Source organism: Amaranthus tricolor, chromosome 1 (genome assembly GCF_026212465.1).
Source record: "Amaranthus tricolor cultivar Red isolate AtriRed21 chromosome 1, ASM2621246v1, whole genome shotgun sequence".
Lineage (NCBI taxonomy): Eukaryota > Viridiplantae > Streptophyta > Magnoliopsida > Caryophyllales > Amaranthaceae > Amaranthus > Amaranthus tricolor.
In genome coordinates, this window is record NC_080047.1 from 11,351,161 (window position 1) to 11,373,992 (window position 22,832).

At 30.4% G+C, this 22,832-nt stretch overlaps 1 protein-coding gene and 1 long non-coding RNA gene across 2 annotated transcripts; one reads left to right on the plus strand and one right to left on the minus strand.

The window, feature by feature from the left end:
- Positions 1 to 3,483: 3,483 nt before the first annotated feature.
- On the plus strand, positions 3,484 to 4,742 carry LOC130800154 (uncharacterized). Its single transcript, XR_009039367.1, has 2 exons — positions 3,484 to 3,623; positions 4,448 to 4,742. It is a non-coding gene; the product is annotated as an uncharacterized LOC130800154 (long non-coding RNA).
- Positions 4,743 to 18,246: 13,504 nt separating this feature from the next.
- On the minus strand, positions 18,247 to 20,558 carry LOC130800155 (protein OXIDATIVE STRESS 3-like). The gene is made up of 2 exons (XM_057663543.1): positions 20,002 to 20,558; positions 18,247 to 18,665 (listed from the first exon to the last, which is right to left on the minus strand). The coding sequence occupies exons 1-2, from the start codon at positions 20,307 to 20,309 to the stop codon at positions 18,383 to 18,385; spliced, it is 591 nt and encodes a 196-aa protein (XP_057519526.1). The 5' UTR covers positions 20,310 to 20,558; the 3' UTR covers positions 18,247 to 18,382.
- Between the last annotated feature and the right edge of the window lie 2,274 nt (positions 20,559 to 22,832).

The window sequence follows — 22,832 nt, forward strand, 5'->3', positions numbered from 1 at the left end:
GAAACTATTATTATATCTAATGGCCGATCCAGATTTTAAATTCGGTGAGAGGACAAACTAGTATAGAAATAATTCATTAAAATATTTCAAACATACCTAGATTAAAGATTTATCAAAATAATACTATTTTAGATTCAAAATTATCAATTACAAAATTGGGATATACTTTTATAATAAATTTATTGTGTTTGGAATATATATATAAACCGGTCAAAGTATGGTATATATTAATTAACTATGATTCACGTCTCACTAGTCTTATAAATCTGGCATGCGTTTGCATTATAGATATAATTAATCAGTACTAAGATAATTAATAACAATGTTTAGCTCAGTTGGTAAGATGCACATTTCAACAATTTTTGAGATTAGGTTGTGGGATCAATCTTTGCTAACAATAATATTTTTAAAATTATTTGAGTGCCCTCAAGTGCAAGCGAGTGAGCCCCTTGGCTCCGCCCCTGATTATACCAATTCTTTAAGTACTTTCTTTTATCAAAGACAAAAGCAAGAGACTCATTTGTAACAAGATAATTTTGGCTAAGTTCTTGTGGGTTTGTTCTTGAAGGAGCGTATAATATTTTAAGTTGGAATTTGAAATAATTGCTAGTATTGAAACGATGCGAAGTACTTTGATGAATGCGATTTCAATGAATTATTAAACGTTTGACGAAAATAAAAGTTGTAAAATAACACAATGATTTAAGGAGGTTCACCCAATAATGGCTACATCCTCCGTGGTGTGTAGTTGTTTGTTTGTATTATTTCAATGGAGTAAAACACTCTTAAAAATGAAGTATTACAAATGGGTAAGAGATAAAACAAAGGCTATGTATTTGGCTTAGGGGTTGTGTTTGATATATTTGAATGAACAAATGACCTCCCTATTTATAGGGGAGATCATACTAAGCAACATTTAATATATTAAAGCTATGAATAAATGATAATAAAATAGCCTCAAGCACTTAAAGAGTCAAAGAAAGTGCCCTAGGAGCGTCAGAAGATCCGCTCGACCAAAACAGAGGCTCACTCGATCGAGCGGCCTGGTGGAGCGAGCTACAGCAAGCTACTGGAAGTATTCTATTTGTTCGCTCAACCCACCCAGGAGCTCGCTCGGTCGAGTGGCCTGGTCGAACAAGCTTCAGGAGGCATTCTGACAGCTTTACTCGACCCAACATAGTAGAGCATTTTTTTCACTTCTTTATTAAGATTCATAACTTCCATGTTTAAGTCACACACATTAATCTCTTCATTACTTCAAGAATTATTCCATCACAATCAACACATATTAAGTTACTCACTTAAAACACCCATTAACTTACTCCAAAGGATTCCGTTCCATGAGTTCACACATGAATGCACAATCAATTTGTGCACTCAAGTCACCATAAATCTCAACAGAATTTGGTAATTCTAGCATCATGAGGATGCTAGATCTCACCTGAGCACACTGTTCATTGACTTTCATCAAGAAATGTAACAATCGAAGATTTTCTTTTTCTTTGTTTACGCGTTCTGCCAAGCCACATGTGCACTTTTCACAAGTACAGATTTGTGGGGGACTGACATTATCTATTTCATCCCATAAGAATTTTATTTTTGTGTAAAATTGAGAGATATTCATACCTGATTCTTGTGTAGCATTAAACAACTCTTCATTGATTGAGTATTGCTGAACTTGTTTTCCCAAACCTTCTTTCAAGATTACACCATATCTCTCTTGCAGTTTTATAGTGCTTTATGCTTTTTACAGTCATTCTATCTAATGATGCAATAATCCAACAAATTACCATGTTATTGCACCTGTCCCACACCTGTTGTGCCGCTTCTTCAGAAGTGGGTCTTGAAAGAGTACCATCTACAAAGGCTACCATGTTCTTGGCTGATAAAGAGATCATCATTAAACGTTTCTAATCGTAGAAGCCATTACCATTAAAAAGAACAGAAACAAGTTTAGTGTTTGCAAGATTCGCAGGATGCAAGTAATACATGGAAGAAGGATCTTGTGTGTAATCTAAAGATGATGATTTGGTCATCATTTTCAGGAAAAAGAAAGAACACGAACGATGAAATGAGAAAAGAAGATCAGAAAAATTAGCGGATTAATTTCCGCTATGATACCATGATAATATCTGAATTGCAAGAACAGGAAGGTAGAAATATATGGAAGCAATACTGAATGATCGTGTATTATTAATCAAAATGAAAAGAAAAACAGTTAAGGCATTTATATAGTGCAAGGGACAACAAATATAAGGCTGTTAGAAAAGCTACCTATCTAAACTCTAAAGTGTAAAGTCTAATCAAAACAGAAAAAGAAATAAACTAACAGAATATACAAATAGACTACTAACTAAGGAGGTTTATTACGTGGTTTAACAAGAGAGAAAATTGGGTTTAAAAGGGATTTTATTTGAATGTTTGATTATCTTTTCTGCTTTGGTTTTATCTATCTTGTATATTTCTTCAATGAACAATCCTTCGTTTTACTTTTACCCCAATAGTGTTGGACATTCATTGGAATTTTAAAACTATGGCAACATAAGTATAAAACCTAGTTTATTGAGAACTCGTGTACCTGGATTGGGGATTTGATTTTAGGGAAGAATTAGAATTGGGTTTTTCTGTAATTGATGAATCTGGTGTTGGAAATTCTGAAGATGATTGTTTGGGTGGAAAATTTCATCATGAGATTGAGTATGCAGAAGTAACTAGAGATATAAATGATTCTTTTTCTGTAGGAGGATGTAATTCTGGTGCTTTTCTCGAGCCAATGGCTTATATAACTGTTCATGATTCCATTTTGGTAACTCAGATGAATATCTGGTTGATCATGAACCAAAATTCTATGATGTGTTAGCAATTGGGGTTGAAATTGATGCTGAGGATTCTTTTGGTGAGGATAAGAAGCTTGCTTTCGTATCGAAACCTGTAGATGGGGTTTTAGCAAATGAGGTTAAATTTGTTGCACAAATTGTTGTGAAAAACGGTTTCTACGAGAGACGCAGGCTAAATAGCCCAATTTCTACAAATTAAAGAGAATATATAAAAATGTGGGCTTCTTGTTTTGAAATCGTCTCTTTAAAATGACATTGAGAAGGAAAATATGACTGACATGAAGTTACTTGATCTCGAATCGAACCCCAAGAATGTGGAACTAGTCAGTGAAGAAGAGAATGACAAGGTTGATGATGTTTGTGGGATTGCTTATTATGGGCTTAAAAGCCTAATCATGAAGGATTTGGTTTGGTTTTTAATGACATGTATGGGATATCTTGTGATGAAACAATTATATCACAAGTACAAGAAGTCATTTTCAATGACTAATTCTTCATTAAAGAAGTTGAATTCTGAACTTCAAAAGGAAGATAAAGAGAAACTTGAGCAGATTTACCCAAGAGCTGAGTTTCAAGTGCAATCTGCATCAGTTTTGGTTTTGGAGATGAATTTATTAGCTCACTTGCGAGTTCTTCAAGCAGAAGTGGTGCGATACAAGAGAGGGAACCAAATCTGTTTGTGCTATTCATAAAAGAAGAGTAACAAGTTGTTAAGTGTCAAGTTATACTTCAGAAATTCATTCGAATTCGAGCAAGGTTTCTCAGAAAAAGACTGTTAAGCCAGAGGTGAGGACACTATAGGGTTATTTTTCATTTTGAGTTGTATAAGTATGCTGAATTTTCTTGGCATTATTGTTGTGTGTGCATATATTCTTTACAGTTTGGCAAATTTTGCATAACTATGTTTGCAATATCTATTTGTGAAGCATGATTGAGTATATAACTTATATTGACTCAACTATCAACTTAAGCTTTTGGTTGAGCTGGTTTTTTTTGTTTAGCTTGCAATAGTTGAGGCACAGTATATGTTTTGTCCTGGTATCCATTTATTCTTGGTGATATCTATTATGTCTTAGTATCCATTTGTTTTGTCCTGACATTTGTTCTTGGTCATGCAATCATATGAGCATATCAAGGGGCTTATGTCACGTCAAGGAACTAACTCAACTAAAAGCTTAAACTTATGGTTGACGCTTCAGGATATGTTATATACTCTAACACATGCCTTATACGAAAGCCTTTTAGGCTAGAAGTGTGGATGCAGTACAGACCCTCTTTATACCTGACGTTAAATATACCACTTTAAATGAAAGGTGGTTGAAACTCAAACTATGACCTCTTATCACGCTGATTTCTGATACCATGTCAAGAAATCAACTCAATCAAAAGCTTAAGCTGATGTTTGAGGTCCTAGGATAAGTTATAAACTCTTAACAGTTTTGCTAATTGTTTTCCTATCATACACTCCTTCCCCATTGAGTATGTTACATGCATCTCCCCCATACACTTAACACACAAAAATAAAATGTAACAAATTCAATGGGATGGAAGGGACCAATAAGGCAAAATATGGATCATTTTATGATCAAACTTCTACATTTATGGTATAGGATGAGAAGGAAGGCAAAAAGGAATCAACACCAATAAGAAGATCGATGCGAATCCAGATTCGATCAGCATCATCTCCAAGAAGCTAACACATATTTTGGGTCTCCCTCATACAATGTACAAATAGAGCTAGTACATCATCCTGAAATCTATTCAGATAGTATGAAGTTTCAAGCAAGCTAAGTACTCTAAGAAGCTAACTTTTGTGGGCAATTCCAACTTTTGATGTTGTATAAGTGGTACTAAAAATGATCATGATTCCAAACTTTTTTTATTTTAAAGTGAAATATTTATTCATTGATAATGACTCAACCTATTTTATCATTTTCTTTATTAACATTGTGCATTGGCCTAATAATCTTATCTCTATGCTTTTAATCTTTTTATCTTTTGGTTAAGTTTAATGTTAGAGGAGTTGAAAATCCTAACGGTCCGTTTGGTTAGTGATACTAAATGGTGGTAATAGGAATGATTTATAGTGTAAGATTTCATCAAAAGTTTCAAGTTATTCCCATGGTAATAAAACTTTGATCACAAAAAAGTTTTTTTGTTTACTAATTTTCATTACCACCTAATACCACCTCTCTCAATGATAATGCATTGGAATGAATTTTATGAAGAAAATGAGATAATTAAGGTTGCCAAGCATGACCATCAAGGTAGCTAAAAAAAATTTTCAACCACAATTACACTAATTTTTATTCTCATTATCGCGATTTATTGCTACCTACCAAACGGACCGTAAGGGCTTTCTTTTTGTTATTGCTATGATATAATTTGGTAATGAATTGGAATCCACTAAAAATAAAAGGCAAACTTTTCTTTTTCTTTTTTTTATTTTTTTTATCATTATGGCTTTATTTTCTGTTTTTGATTTAAACCTTGTTTTAAACTTTTAATCATATTTTTTCTATTCAATTCCTTTCTCCGACTTCTTCTCACTATTTTACTTTAAATTTCAACCTTTTAAGAAGCACCACTATTATCACCAATAAGGCAATAAAGCATGTAGCCATACACCTCTACAACAAAGGGAAAGGGCTCGGGTTATAGTAGGGGAGTATAATAAGTGATATTTACTTAAACATAATTTATTTTCAGTGGAATATATTTAGTAATAATTAATTTAAATTTTATTATTTTAAATTTTTAATAGTATATATAGTGAATTTAGTGATAATCATTATACCCTTTAGCAGCATAATAAAAATTCATATTAAAGCTTTTCGTGATATAGTATTTAGTGATATTTCTCATAAATGTCACTATAGACTAAAATAACAATTACATATACCACTAAAAGGCCAAATAAAATGTCACTAAATCACATTTAGTGGAACATAAAATAAAAACCGATAATTATTACACTAAAAATATAAAACAGTGACATTTTTTCAATGCCACTAAATTCAATGTCGCGAAAAGATAAATTTATTATCATGATTCACTTATAAAAATATATTTATCCAAAGAAGTTTTTCTATTCTTGTTCAAATTATTATATTTTATAATCATCATTTTTTTTTTGATTTTATTTTACAAAAGTATAGCAAAATGTATATTCATGTACACAAAACGCAATATAGAATTTCCGCTTAAAGCCCAAAAATTCCTAAAATTGTCAAGACAACTCTACACTACAACTCAGCTACAAACAACAAAGCCTAGTCTCTTTATCTCTCCTCCTTCAACGTCCACACACCATCATCACTCATTCATCTTCCTAATATTTGGATTTACATGAATTGAGTGGCTTATAAAATGACTTGTTTTGTTTTTAAAAAATTTGTAATATGATGAAAATGTAGGGATATTTTATTATCTACAATAATAATTCCTCGGTCAATTTGAGTTTGCACCAAATGACATACAAATTTTTATGTATTTGAGTCATATAGTACAAATTGACAGATAAATTATTTTGTACATTTTCCGCACATGCATACAACAATGACACATGTTTGCAATATTATGTAGGTAGAGATATTTACACAACTTGCTTTGGGAAAAAGCAAAGTGAATGATAAGTTTGTGGTGTTGTGAATAGTATTCAAATGATAGAATGCACAAAGAATTTGGAAGGCTCAATTGGAACACTTTTATGTGTTTTTTCCATACGTAATTTTATGTCCACACAAAAGCTTATGAAAAATTGAAAATTCTTCTCATTTCAACAAAACATAGAGTATCTAATGTGCATGTGTAAACCCCATTTTAAAACTCTTCATAACTTTCAATGATAAGTTTATTGGTTTAACACGGTCAATAATTTTAGATGAGTCCATATCATCATCATATCATATTGAGTGTCTTTTGCTCATAGAACCTAAGATAAATATTTGAGGAGTAATGAAGACAAACCATAGTCACAAAGAATCATACAACTAAAGTGTCCCTCGCAAAGGTGGAGAAAAAATTAACAAATTTTTTAAAGGTCCAGTGCAATATAAAAAATGATGATTTTTTTTAAACAACTTTGTGTCTTTAAACTCTTAACATATACTACATAATTTAATATTGAAGTCCCTAATTTTCGGAGCTCTGTGCGGTTGAACATGTTGAACATGCTCAGAATTTCCCCTAATCCCTTGACTCGAGAAAGAAAAGACAAGACAAAAAAACACAATATAAAAATGTAACATAAAAATTAAAGATAATAACATTATCAAAGACATATAAGAACAAATGACAATCATAAAGGCTGATACAATAATATAATATGACATGATAATATGATATGAAAGATACATTATTATTCCAAATACTAATAAGATCTAAAATAAATTCCTACAGTAAAGAATTATATAAAAAGATTTAGGCAAAATCTTAAAAAACTACCTAACATAAACCCCATTTTGCAAATAACTACCTTAAATAAAAAGTTTTGCAAAAAACTACCTTACATAGTCCATTTTTTTGCAAAAGAGTACCTTGTAACGGATTTAGGCATTTGACCGTCAGATTTAACCTTTGACTAGCACGTGCCAGGCACGTGGTCCCTTTAGTTAACCTAAATCGTCTTCTTTGCAATTCACAGCCTTCCATTCGAATTCGTATTCTGCCATTTCCAGCCAATCTTCCATTGTTGTAGCTTCATATTTCGCTCCCATCCACCTCGTAACTTCATCTCATTGAAATCTCTAAGCAAATCCGGTATGTTTCATCTCATTGCTGTAGCTATAATTTAAATTTTTTTTCGTTTTCCAGATTTGCTTCCTGTGCTGTGCGTTTTTTGTATTGAATTTGTTGTTTCACATCTTTTCATTTGTAAATTGACTCTTGTTGTATCTGAATACTGTATTAGGGTTCTTAAAATTAGCTAAATCAATATATAAAAATTAGCTAACATGAAGAAATTGACAATCCGTAAAAAAGCCAGTGATTCGAAAAAGAAGCAGTCTGAGTTGTCAACTGAGGTGGGTAATGTGACGGTAGATGAGGTGTTGATTGATAGTTCTGAGTTGGTTTTAGCAAATGTAGATGGTAATGCTGATGAGGTTGAGGATAGTAGTGATGATGATTATACATGTGTTAATGAAGATGAATATGAGGATGATTCTGATTTGTTTGCTGAAAATGTAGTTTATGGTCTTGATGATGTGTTTATAGATGATGAGGAACTTAGGTTGATAGTAGATAAGGAGGTTGATGAACAAAACAGCAGAGACATATACTTTAATGATGATGAACCGCAGTCTGATGATAATGATTTGAGTGCATTGAATGATGATGAGGAAGGTATATGCAGTTATCCTACATTCAACCCTGAGGTTGATTTCAAGGGTAAGATTAATTTGTGTTTAGGCCTTAAGTTTCCTTCGACATATGTGTTTAGAAAAGCACTAAGGTACCATGCTATTGAATGTGGTTACAATTATTATTACCTGCATAATGGTACAAATAGGATAAGTGTGTATTGCTACAACAGATGCGATTGCATGAAATCGAAAGGTAGAATTGTGAACTGTGTTTGTGGGAAGGAGAAGAAGTGTTATTTTAAGGTTCATGCCATGAAACTGAAAGACGAGGAGACAATTCAAATAAGGAGTTATTTTCCAATCCACACATGTGGTCACCAACACCAAAATAAGAAAGTCACTGCTTTGTATTTAGCTGAGAAATACATAGATGATTGGAGGGAGAATCCAACTTGGGAATTAAAGGCGTTTAAGAAACGGGTTAATAGAGAGTTAGGTTGTGAAGTGAAGTATTCTAAGTGTTACATGGCTAAAAGAATTGCAATGAAAATGATATATAGTGATGCTAGTGAAGAGTATAGCAGGGTGTGGGATTATGCGGAAGCTATAAGGAGGTTTAATCCAGGAAGCACTGCAATCGTTAAATGCATTGGAATAGACACACCCCCACCTTTGTTCCAAAGGATGTATATATGCTTGACAGCGTGTAAGGAGGGGTTTATTGCTGGCTGTAGGCCTATTATAGGTGTTGATGGGGCACATCTGAAGGGCAAATTCCCTGGGGTTTTGTTGATTGCTGTAGGTAAAGATGGGAACAATAATATCTTTCCCATTGCATGGGCTGTGGTTGAAACAGAAAATGTAGAAACTTGGACTTGGTTTCTAAATCTTCTGGTAGAGGACCTTAGATCGGTAACTGCATCGAGTAGTTGGGTTCAAGCAGAAGTTGAAGCTTTCACCTTCATGAGCGATAGGCAAAAGGTAATTACTTGTTCACACATATCTTGTTTTAAATGTAACTAATGCTATAACCCTAATATTAATTTGTGGAAAATGTAGGGTTTGGTTGAAGCTTTGAACTCAGTGGTTCCTGAATGTGAAATTAGGTTCTGTTGTAGGCATATATGGGCGAACTTCAAGATCAAGTTCCCTGGAGAGTTGTTCAAACAACACTTTTGAAGTGCAGCCAGAGCCTACAACAAGGTATGGAATCATTTATGTTTATAGAATGTAATAAATATCTGACATAATGTCAAACTAATTAATAACAATGTGTTTACAGAATCATTTTGATAGAGAAATGAATGTAATCAAGAATATTTCTGTTGACGCATATGAATATCTAGCTGCTATTCCTGCAAAACACTGGTCTAGGCATGCCTTTTGTAGTAGGAGTAAGTCTGGGATGTTGTTGAACAATGTTTGTGAGTCATTCAACAATGTATTAGTAGAAGCAAGGGGGAAGCCTATAATATCTCTAATGGAGTGGATTAGGAGATATGTAATGCAACGAAGCGCAGCCAAAAGGGATGGGCTTAGTAACTTTGACGGTGTGTTGATGCCAGCTATCACCAAAATGATTGAAAAACATGCAAAAGAAATATACGGTTTAAGGGTAATCCCAGTGGATGTTATTGAGTTTGAGGTGGATGATATTGACGACTCTTACGTTGTAAACTTGGCCAACAAAACTTGCCATTGTGGAAGTTGGGACCTAATAGGGATTCCTTGCAAACATGCCGTTGCTTGTATTGTTCTTAGAAAATTAGATGCCAACGACTATGTCCACGAAGCATATCTCATAGACACGTATCGAAAAACGTATAGTCCAAAGTTTTATGGGATGCCAGGACACAAAATGTGGCCAACAAGCACTTTAGCCAAACCACTTCCTCCACCATATCGAAAGATGCCTGGAAGGCCTAACAAGAGGAAGAGAAAGAAGGAAGTTGGTGAAGGTAAAGGATGTAAGAAGGCTGTTAAAGAATTCAAGCAACGGAGATGTGGTAATTGCGGTGACCTAGGTCACTATAAAAAGGGCTGCAAGAATCCACCTAAACCACCACCAACAAAGACCTAGTCCAAAGGTGGAAGGCCTAAAATGGGATCGTCTTCTACTCAACAATCTACTCAACAATCTAGCTCCACTGGTCAACAACAAACGCAAAATGCTGCATCTACTTCATGTCTAATGGATCAAAATAGTCAAATATAGACTTAGAATAAAGTTGCTGTATTTTAGCAAATGTACTATGTTCAAATAAGAATGTAATGTTGCTGTACCCTGTTTAGCAAATGAACTAGTGTAGCAAATGAACTCAGAATGTTGTGCTTTGAATTAGTAATTGAATCAGTAATTGTTGCTGTACCCTGATCAATATCTTGTGCATTGTGTGCTGTACTGTTTGAAGGTTGTTGCTGTACTGTGCATTGTGCATTGTGCATTGTGTGCTGTACCCTTGACTAATACAGCAATATGTGCAGCAATGTGTTTGAATCAAGAATTGAACTGTGCATTGTGTGCAAGTGAGCCTTGACTAATACAGCAACATGTATGCAGTGTGTTTGAATCAGTTTTTCCCATTGTGTGCATTGTGTGCAGCATTGTGTGCAGCAATATGTATACAGCAACAAGTCAGTTATCTTGTTTGAACATGTATGAATACAGCAACAAACAGCAATATGTATGAATACCAACAAATCAGTTTTTCCCATTGAATCAGTTTGCACATGTATACAGCAACAAGTCAGTTATCTTGTGCATTGTGTGCAGCAATATGTGCAATATGTCCATGTACTAATCAGTTGTACTATGTGTTTGAAGTTGTACTAATAGCAAATCAGTATGAATCAGTTCAATTAAATAACTCAAACTGAACTGAGATTTGTGTATGAATCAATTACTTGTTCATCATTGCAATTATGCAGCATCAGCATGGGAACAACAATCTTGATTCATACTGATTTAATGGGAAAATCATACAAAGCAAACAAATAAAATCATTGCAATTCTAACTGCAAACAATCAGTTCCTCAGTGTTATCTATTGATCATTGCAATTATGCAGCATCAGCATTGCAAACAATCTTGATTCATACTGATTTAATGGGAAAATCATACAAAGCAAACAAAGAAAATCATACACAGGAAGCACAGAACAATACCTGCAAAGAAAATTTAATGGGAAAAATAAGAAGTTCATTCATTCATTCAGAATCATCATGTTACAAAATCCAAATCAATCTTACAATTATGCTTAATTAGGTGCTAAACTTTAATTAGCACCCTTGATTAATAAAAGATAAGCCAACAGAAAACAAAACAAAAACCCTAAAACAAAGCTTCTAATCTGACTGTAATGCTCCCTCTCATTCATCCATTTCTTCTTAATCATTTGAATTTCTGAAAAAGCTTGTTCCTTTTCATGTTCCAAGCAAGATATCCTTGATGTCAAAATCTTGATTTCGGTTGCCAATTGTCGCTTTTCCTCCACAAGCTTGTTAGTGAGTTTTCTTTGCCAAACAGCCATTTCAGGTTCATCAACCCATTTAAACTTTTTGCAACCCCTCGATTTTGTATCAGGATCATAAAAAACGCAAGTATTAAACCTTCTTCCAGGATTTTCCTTCGTCCATGAAACCCTCCTTGCAAAGGGAACTCCACACCCACATTTTTCAATTGAAGAATTTTTGCTTGAAGAACAAGAAGACATAACTGATTAATTGGAAGAAAACGATGATCTTTTAAGGTTTTAGGGATTCGAATGCCAACGACAATGAAAGAAATGCGCAAGAGAAGAAGTATTAGGGTTTTCCGCTGCAACTGGGAGAAAGGAAGAATGGAATTCGAATGGAAGGCTGTGAATTGCAAAGAAGACGATTTAGGTTAACTAAAGCGACCACGTGCCTGGCACGTGCTAGTCAAAGGTTAAATCTGACGGTCAAATGCCTAAATCCGTTACAAGGTACTCTTTTGCAAAAAAATGGACTATGTAAGGTAGTTTTTTGCAAAACTTTTTATTTAAGGTAGTTATTTGCAAAATGGGGTTTATGTTAGGTAGTTTTTTAAGATTTTGCCAAAGATTTACAATATTTTATAGGTACAAAGGAATAAATTTTCCCTCATTTGCACGTACAAGAATTTTTTTTTCAATTTTACGATTTTAAGGGAAAAGATTTCAAATTTGTGTGTTCCTTAGAAAAGAATGGTACATAATAAAAATCAATGTGCCGGGTGAGTTTATACGTGGTTGACTGGTTTCAGTCTTTCAGAAATAATAATATGCTTGAAATATTCCAAACCTGTGTGCTTGGGCCTACGCGGTTAGCTTGCCAGCCAGCTTGCGCCTTCTTTGTTCTATCTGCGTCACCACATCTCAGCCTAACAAAGAATAGTACAATCACATTATGTAGTCCTGTATTTTTGTTTTAATTCTCTTAATTTGTGGGCCGTCTTAAGATTGCAATAAAGAAATTTTGTCTAAAAATTATTAAAAGATGGATTTATGTAAATTGTAGTTTGAATAATATTAAAGGAAAATGAAATTACGAACAAATTTAAAAAGTGTGGAGTATCTTTGTACATTAGCTACCCGGTCATAGTTGTACATGATTCATACAACGAAATTAAGAGTTATTTGGTAAATGATTTTTTAATAAATTTTTTAATTGATTTTTGTCTTTTTATTAGGTTTTTCAAATGTCAATAATTGTACATTTGTATTTCCCCTATTTCGTATTACTTGCTACATTACAAGATAATATGTTATTTATTCATCACTTTTAATTTGTGATTAGTTTTTACTCTATAAGTTAAAACATTATTGATATTAAATTGTTATAATTTCTTATTATATAGAATTAAAGAATTAAGAATTAAATTAGCGCATTGGACTGCGTGAAAAGTCAAAAGGTCCAAGTATTTCGGAACAAAGGAAGTATTTGATAAGCTAAAAAACAAACTATTAAAGTCAAAATGAAAAGGCCAATATTCTTGGGTATTCTTTTGACTTGTTGGTCTACTTTTTCTCTAATAAACAGTCAACAATTAATATTTAATTTTACTAAATATATTCTTAAATAATTGACTTATCCAATTAGTTTAAAAGCCAACAAAAACAATTTAATCAATTAAATAGGTCAACTAAAATAGTCAATAACCAATAATCAATTGTCATTAACATCTAGTAAGTTAGTATTATATGCTAATTTAAACTTCGGGACATATTTATTGGTCTGTTGGAGTGAAATACTCCTAAGTCGAAGGAACAACTACTTAATTTTTCGCAATATTTGGGGGGAAAATAAAGAAAAATGAATAAATTAAGAAAATGAAGTACATGTAAAAACGTGAATAAAGACTAAATAGGAGCGTGTATATTACTCACTATATCTTGTAAAATTTATCTTACTTTTCTTTTTAACTTGTCTTATTATATTTGTCAACTTCTAATATCAATTCTATAGCAAGTAATTCACTATGTTAAACTTTTAAATAGAAGTCTCAAGTAATCTTGTAATTGAAGAATTTTCTTATGTCCTTTTAAAATTCAATTTTCACTTTTTATAAAATGATTAATATTTCTATTTGTTTCTTACCCGTTGGAATTCTCATTATAATAGTAACCCTAATAGAGTGATGCATTTAGAAACAAAAAAAAAACACACCCTTTTAGAGATTTTGCTATATTTGCTCGATTACTTTTTACAATTTTTATTATAAGTAAATGAGAGAATTTAATAATACAAAGTGGATCAAGAAGTGCTTACATAAAATGAAGAGATATATGAAATAATAAGAGAGAGCATGATCTTATGTTCATATAATTAAGAAATCAAATCAAATCAAAATGGTTTAGGTGTTCTAGTAACTTTACTTAACCAAGTTTAAACCTTACAATTAATATTTCCATAAAATATTTTATTAATCAAACACCCTTTTCTTAGCTAGCTTGATATCAAATTCTCTTCAAAAATTAGTGCATCATATATTGATAGTTTAATTATTTTACTGTTAAAAGACCAACGACAACTAAAATATTAAAGTGATGATTACAGGCGTATGTCAATACATTCTATAAATAGGGTTTATTTTAGGCTTATGATACTACAAATAATCAAATCAATGATCAATTGATTAAGATCTACATGGTTAATACATAATTTGTTAGGTTTTCAGTTTTTCTATTCATAAGTTTCAAGTTAGTGAACATTGCCAATTTTACATTCATAAAAATATAACTTTTAGAACTTTGTTTGTCTTTTGGTTTCGATACAAAAATAAAGATAAAGGAAAAAGACAATACCAGTATTTCGCACAAGGCACGGTCCGGGTGGGGGGTTTACATTTTCTTGAATGATGAGGACAAATCATGCCCGTTTTCCAAGGAGAGAGTGAAGAGAGAGATGCGCACGGTTAAAGAAACCCCCAACTGATACTTGCGTCTAATAGGGACGAACCCTAAACCTTTTGCTACACATGCAAATGCTCTATCCATTGAGCCACAAGCGTTTTTTTCAATTCAAAAATCATCAATGAAAAACAATGGAAGCTTATTCCTAGATGCTTGAAAATCAACCAGAGGAGTTTAATCAAACCATTCAGTAGCAAATGTTCCTTCCGACTCTAAAAGTTTTTTTTTTCTTTTTTGTATTTTAGGCGGTTTTCATAACGTATAAAGTATATATTGCATCAAGATGATTTAATAAGATCATACGAATATATATATATTTTAACACATATATATGTAGAACCATAGTTATTAGAATCCCTATTCTAATCTACGTGCGATACCCCCACTACAAATAAATAACAAAATGGCGACGACACTTATGATCGCCATTTAATCGCTAAATTGGAATAAAGTGGCTCGGGCGACGGCCCAAGGGTGGACGCCATTTTGGTAGACGCTAAATGAAAATTGGATGCCTAAACGTCGCCAAAATTACAAAAATGGGGCGACGGCTTGGCTACGGCCCATGTGTCGTCGCCATGTGTGTTTTTTGGAGGCTACGACCCTGTTTCGTCGCCCATAGTTTTAAAAAAATTTTCTAATTGTTGTTGTTGCTGGGGCTTGAACCCTTAGCTACCAAACCAATATTTGAATAATTGTTATTGCTGGGGCTTGAACCCTTAACCTTTAGCATCAAAGTGCAACACTTTAAATTTCTTTAGATTTATTACCTAATAACTTATACTTGGATGTTTTTATAACTTATTATTATTATTATTATTATAATTATTATTATTATTATTATTATTATTATTATTATTATTATTGTTATTATTATTGTTTTTATTATTATTATTATTATTATTATTATTATTATTATTATTATTATTATTGTTTTTATTATTATTATTATTATTATTATTATTATTATTGTTATTATTATTATTAGAGTAATATTAGTATATAATTAGTCATATTACTATATAGTAAGTCGTATTACTGTCTTATTAGTTTTGTTAGGATATTATTAGTCGTACTTATATAGTATTAATATATAATTAATCGTATTAGTATATTAATACCCGTATTAGTGCATTGTTAGTCGAATTAGTGTATTATTAGTATATCATTAGTTGTGTAGTCGTATTTATGTAATATTTATATATTTTAATTGTATTAGTGTATTGTTAGTCGAATTAATGCAGTATTAGTATATTATTAGTTTTTTAGTCGTATTAGTGTAGTATTAATATATCTTATTAGTATATTATTAGTTTTAAAGTCATATTAGTTTAGTATTAATACATTGTATTAGTATATTATTAGTTATATAGTCGTATTAGCGTAGCATTAATATATTATTAATCGTATTAGTATATTATTAGTTGCATAGTCGTATTAGTGTAGTATTAATATATCGTATTAGTATATTATTATTTGTATAGTCATATTAGTGTAGTATTAATATTTTATTAATCGTATTAGTGTAGTATTAATATATTATTCATCATATTAGTATATTATTATTTGTGCAAGTGTAGTACTAGTATATTATTAATTGTATTAGTATATAATTAGTCTTATTAGTGTAATATTAGTAAATTATTAGTTATTAGTCATATTATAGTAATATTTATACATTATTAATCATATTTGTATATAGTTATTCGAATTAATGTATTATTAATATATTATTAGTTTTGTAGTAGTATTAGTGTAGTATTAATATATTATTAATCGTATTAGTGTATTATTAGTCAATTTAGTATCTTATTAATATATTATTAGTTGTGTAGTCGTATTAGAGTAATACTAATACATTATTAGTCGAATTAGTACATAATTAGTCGTATTAGTCTATTATAGCTATTTAAGCTAAGATTAAAAGAGGTTTAAAAATAGGGCTATTACAATATTAGTACATTATTAATTGTATTAGTATATAATTAGTCGTATTAATGTATTATTAATCGTATTAGCTTATTATTAATATATTATTAATTATATTAGTATATTATTAATTGTAGACACTTATGTAGTTTTTGTTTTTAATGCAGCAAAATTCCACAAATGAAGTGGAGAGGGGCAACGGCCTAGCTACGGCACATGGTCGTCGCCCACTTAAAAAAAACTCAAAAAAAATATATTCAATAGGGGCTATGAGTTGGCTACAACCCTGTATCGTAGCCCACTCAATTTATTTATTTTTTTAATTTGGGCGACGAGCTGGCTACAGGAAGTGGTTGTCGCCTCACACTGTTTTCTAAAAAGAGACGTTGAAAAAGGCTGGTGACGAGTTGGCTACGGGACTGTGTCGTTGCCATTTTTCCGAAATCTATGGCGATGACTTTTTCGTCGCCATTGGTGATGAACAGGTGGCCGTCGCCATTTTAACATTTATTTGTAGTGCCCAGATTTAGCTTTAAAATGGTTAATAGACTACTCATATCAACAAGGTGCATCTTCTTTTCGTGGGAGCTCGTTTGCTAAGAATTCCACAGTTAAGTTTGCTCAGTGGGGAGCAATCTTAGGATGAGTGACCTTTTGGGAAGTTTTTAGGGCGTGCACGAGTGAGGCCGAAGTGCACTGAAAAGACTTGTGATGGTCTGTGGGGCCAGTCTATAGTCTCCATGAGTAGTCACCAGTGGTCCGAGGGGCCGGGGTATTACACTAACATTCTACGAGCCAAAAATAGGTAACCAATCCGGATTATAAGTATGACCTTAATGTTGATAGAATCGCAAGATCCTACTTAGCTCAAGAATCTAAGTGGTAGGATCATAAAATGATTCTACGATCCAACGACCCAATCTTACAAGGACAGTTTCAATCGTAAAATTGTTTCATATAATTCAGATCTCACTTATGTACAAATAAATATATGTAAGACAATTATATTAATATGACTGCAAAAGTCAAGTTTTTCTTACTTCGCAATTTAAAAATAATTATTAGAAATAGGAAAAATTGACATTAATAAATAATCCAACCTTTTGCTCATCCGCTGTAAATAGTCCAATCTTTAGATTATTTTCTAATAATCCAACATTTGCCCTTAGTTCGCTGTGAATAATCCAACCTTTAATTTAGTTTGCTAGCAGCATACCCTATTATGACCAATCATTTGTAATACTGTATGTTGTGCGCAAATTTATCGAAAAGGTTGGTTTATTAAAAAATAATCCAAAAGTGGGATTATTCACAGCGAATGAGTGAAAGGTTGGATTATTAATGTCAATTTTTCCTTAGAAATATCATTTTTACAAACTAATAGATGAAGTCAAATAAATTTTTATTCACACCTTAAAACTAAAAGAGAAAGACAAATATAAATAATAATCAGTTTTCCAAAACATATTAATGCATATTTATAGCATCAGACAATCTTACGATCAAATTTTACCAATTTTGATTCTACTTATTCACGATCCTATGTAGAATCCCAATCCTAACAACTTTCCGAATATTTAAATTCTCTGTATTTGAGTGGAATCTCTTGATAGACAAACTTTTAGAGCAAAGGGAATATATATATATATATATATATATATATATATATATATATATATATATATATATATATATATATATATATATATATATTCACAAATCAAACCATGGTAAATAAAATTCTATAACAAATAAAAAATCCTCATGAAAAAAAAGAATTTTGATAGAAGCTAGTTGCACAAAGTATTGTTAATTAACACTCTTATGATTTCCATGTACTCCTATAATTTAGTCCAATAAAAGAAAGAAAAAAGCTTCCAAATATAAAGCAAGCTACTTTATAATACAGGACTTAAAGGAGGTCTACAACTACCGATAAAACTTGGTTTCCTACTTAAACAAGATAAATTTGATAAAGAACCCTTTGTAAGCCTCTTTGATATTCCAGCTTTTGGTGAAGTACATGATTTAAAATTATTTAAACCACCTCCATAACTCCTACAAGCTTTTAATCTTCTTTGATATGGACTTTCTTTCTTTGCTAGATCTTCTAAACTTCCCACCTTTGCAAATGATGTGAATGATTGTGATTTTCCTTGGTAATACTTTGATAATCCTCTCCTATAAGCATCATACACAAACACCATAAGATAAACTAATTTTATAAATGAATAATTATAAATTAAATATATTTTTTAAAATCTATTTTATACTCATACATGCTATTTTTAAATAAACTATCTATGTTTTCCAAGTATTTATTTATTCATTTAAGTATTTATTTTAGGAAAAATTACCAGGAATAATACAATCTTTTGTTTATTCCCCTCAATAATACAGACTTTTGATTAACCATGAATAATACCAACTTAAAGGATTTTTTCCTAGAACTTCACTAACATGTTAAAAATCAAATTAAAGGTGATTATAAGACAAAAAATGGTAAATTAGTTAATAAACTAAAGTTGATATTATTCTAAGAAAATATACCTAAGTTAGTATTATTCATGTTAATCAATAGTTGGTATTATTATTGTAGGAAATTAACAAAAAATTGTATTATTCAAGATAATTTTTTTTTATTTTATTTATTTAATTATATTTGTTTTTTTACAGAGTTTTTAAAGCATAATTCAATATCAATATCGATAAACACGTCTTTTGAAATAATAAATATTAAAATTCATACGAATTTACAAAGTCTGATGTAAATAAATAAATATTATAGTCTGAACTAACTTAATGAGATCGAAAGAATATAATTTAATAAAATATGAAATTTTGAGCATTGAGTAATCTTTTAATTAGAAAATATGTTACTCCCTTCGTTCCCTAACGAAGTTTTCAAAATAAATATTCACGAAAATTAAGAAAAATAGGATATTTTAAATAGTAGATATATTATTTAATTAAATAATAAATTTAATTGGAGAAAAGTAGGAACCACAAGTATTAAAAAAATATTAAAAAAAAATTAGTGGAGAAAATATGAAGACCATAGCTAATTAAAAATTAATTTTGTAAAGTTAGTGGAAACAGGCGGAGATTATAAGTAATATTAAAATGTTAAATTGAAGTAAATAGAGGATATATGAGGTACATAAACATTATAAAAATATTAAAGTAAGTATAAATAAGGATATTTTTGTGTAAAATTTGTGAAATAAATGAAAAAATTTTCTATGAAAAAAACAAATAAAATATCCAAAATACTTCTTTAAGGGACGGAGAGGGTATAACATAAATCTTATTAACAAATTAATTTTAATTGTTAATATATTACCGGTTATCAAATGGTATTTAATTATTAATTGGACCGTCTAATGACTAGAAAGGTCATTATTCTATCTAATTAGAATATTAGTAACGTATCATGTTCTATTTTCTCTTTCTATTTTGGGGTTGACATTCATGCGTTTGTTAAGGCAATAATCAAGGCATAAAATAACAAACTTACTTAATAGGAAGTTGATTCATAAGCTCAGATAATTCATACAAGGGTCCATTTGATGCTCGTGGTGATGATGATGATGATGATGGTGATGATGCATCATCAAGCAAATCTGATGATGATGATGCTGATTCTTTAGAATTGCTCGAGTCTTCAAAGGATGAGGAGGATGATAAACTTGATTCACTAATATTGTCTTCATAATCATCATGATCATGATGATCTCCTCCCATCATATTTAGCATGTTATGATGATGATGATGATTTGCTTCATTTGTATGATACATTCCCATCATATGTGATGATACTTCCATGATCTTGATAATCTTGAGAAATTTGAGAAGACAAAAAAAGATAATGAAAATGAAAAATAGAGGTCTGATATAACAAGGTAGAATTTATACTCTAAATAGTCTTAAAAACACAACTAAAATATAAGATTGAATCTTTCTTGGGGAGCATATAGATATCCACATGATTTATGCCACATGGCTTTAGGTGGTTGTTGTTATGGCCACACTAAGGGAATAATCACATGCAACTAGGTAACATGGTATTAATATACAACCCACCTTGATTATGCCACGTATAATTGTTGTGATTTGCTGATATTTAAAATTAGGAAATTATACGTGATTTTTTATCATTTGTTTTTTAAATCTGCATGATGACCTTGAGCTTCCACGTTTTTCATGTGTTAGATAAAATGTTAAATTTTTGATTAAATTAAGTATTTTTTTCGATTGTATTTCGAAATATGTAGACAATTAGGGTGATCACGACGTTTTTTTTAAGATATCATTACATTGGGTAAAACTTGCTTAAAGTTTACAAAAAACTTCTATTTGTCTACCACGTGGAAAAGTTGGAAGATTAAGGTCACCATATGGATTTAAAAAAATGTTTGTCCACCATGTAAAAAAAGCCGAAAGTTTAGGGTTACGACATGAAATTTCCCTTTAAAATTTGAGTAAAGTCAGATAAACGCTCTCATATTCACTAATATTGCTCCGTTTAAATTTTTGATATATTATTCATCGATCACTCATAATATGTATATTATTCTTAATTGATTTATAAGTTAAAATATAGTCAAGTGAAATGTTGTTTGATTCGTATTGATGTAAATTTTGTTAAAATCGACATTTTTATAATTTTTAATCAAATACAATTTAAGATATTTACAAGTGAATACATATATTGACAAACGTAAAAAAAACTAAATCAAACAATGAATAAAAGAAAATAACTCCTATTTTAAGACAATTTAGGTAAGGTGTACAATAAGATTTGGTGCAACTACATGTAGGTAATGCTATAAAGGATTGTTTAATGAAATAGACAAAAATAAAAAACCTTATCTTTAAGATTCGATATTATCCAATCCTATGTGGGGTTTGGAAATTGTATGCGTTATTTAGACCATGTAAAATTTGATAATTATTAATTGTACTATGAAAGGATAAGATTTCTTGCCCATATCCGAGTCATCTTTACTTCCTCGCCGACCATTTATGTGTAATTGAGTAGTACGTACTAAAATTAAAGGGTCTTTATTTTTTTATATATTAATATTAATATTAATATTATTAATTTTTCTCATTTATATTGCTTTATGGATCATGATACAAGATCTACCACATAATTATATACGATCCACCAAATTTAATTTATGGATACAAATATTACTCATGATAATTATTGTATGTGTTAAACCGCGTTTTATAGATATGTGATGACTCATGAATTTTTATCAAGTTATTTATTTATTTTATGAATTTTTATCAAGTTATTTATTTATTTATTTATTTATTTCATTTTTGGTTTTTGATGTAATCTTAAAAGTTCATTTGAATTTATAATGGTATTATAACTATAATACATAAATGGGTTATTTTTAAAATAAATGACTACTTTAAAAATAAGAACAATTGATCAATTAATAAAAGAAAAATGAATAGGTTTACGCAAATTATTGAGAGACAACAATCTCTTTGAAGGAACATTTCTTTTATGGGTTAGTCTAAAAAAAATTAAAATTTAGAAAAAAAGAAACTGAAAAAATAAAGAAAAATTACCTAGAATAATTCAACATTTTTATGATTTTTCACCTATTGATTAACTATAAATAATCCGAATTATAGATGGTATTTTCATTGAGTAAACTTGGTAAACGGACTTGCTATAGCAAGTTTTTTTTTAAAAAAAGATATATTAAAATAAAATATTTTAAAAAATATTAAAAAATTGTTCAAAATTTTTTTTATTTTTATTTTAATTATTCAGAATTTTTAATGTAAACTTTCCAAATTTTTCTCTAATTTTACAGTAATTTTCAGTTTATTTTTTCGGTGAATTACCTACTATAGCAGGTCATCGGGTTGCCCAAGTTTACTCAAGGCAAATACCCACTGAAGTTGAGATTATTCATGATTAATCAATAGGTGAGATTATTATAGGAAAATCATGAAAATATTGTATTATTCTAGATAATTTTTCCAAAAAATAAAATAAAAAACATACAATTATCTTCTTATGGTGTCAGTTGCAATTTTCTCATTTAAAGCCTTAGCTTTCCTTCATCACTCTCATCAAATTTATGTCATTTTCTTCCGCTATTCTTGCTATATTTCTTTAATTGTTTGTATATTCTTCAACTTAAATTTATAGATCATGCTTATTTCGTTTATTCTTGAATGTTTATGATATATGATGTTTATTTACATAAAGTAAATGTTATGGTATATGAAGTATATGCATGTTTGATGAGTTATTTAAAGGAAGGATTTAATAATAAATTGGATAATTTTAAAAAAAAGTCAAAAATAAAATGGGCA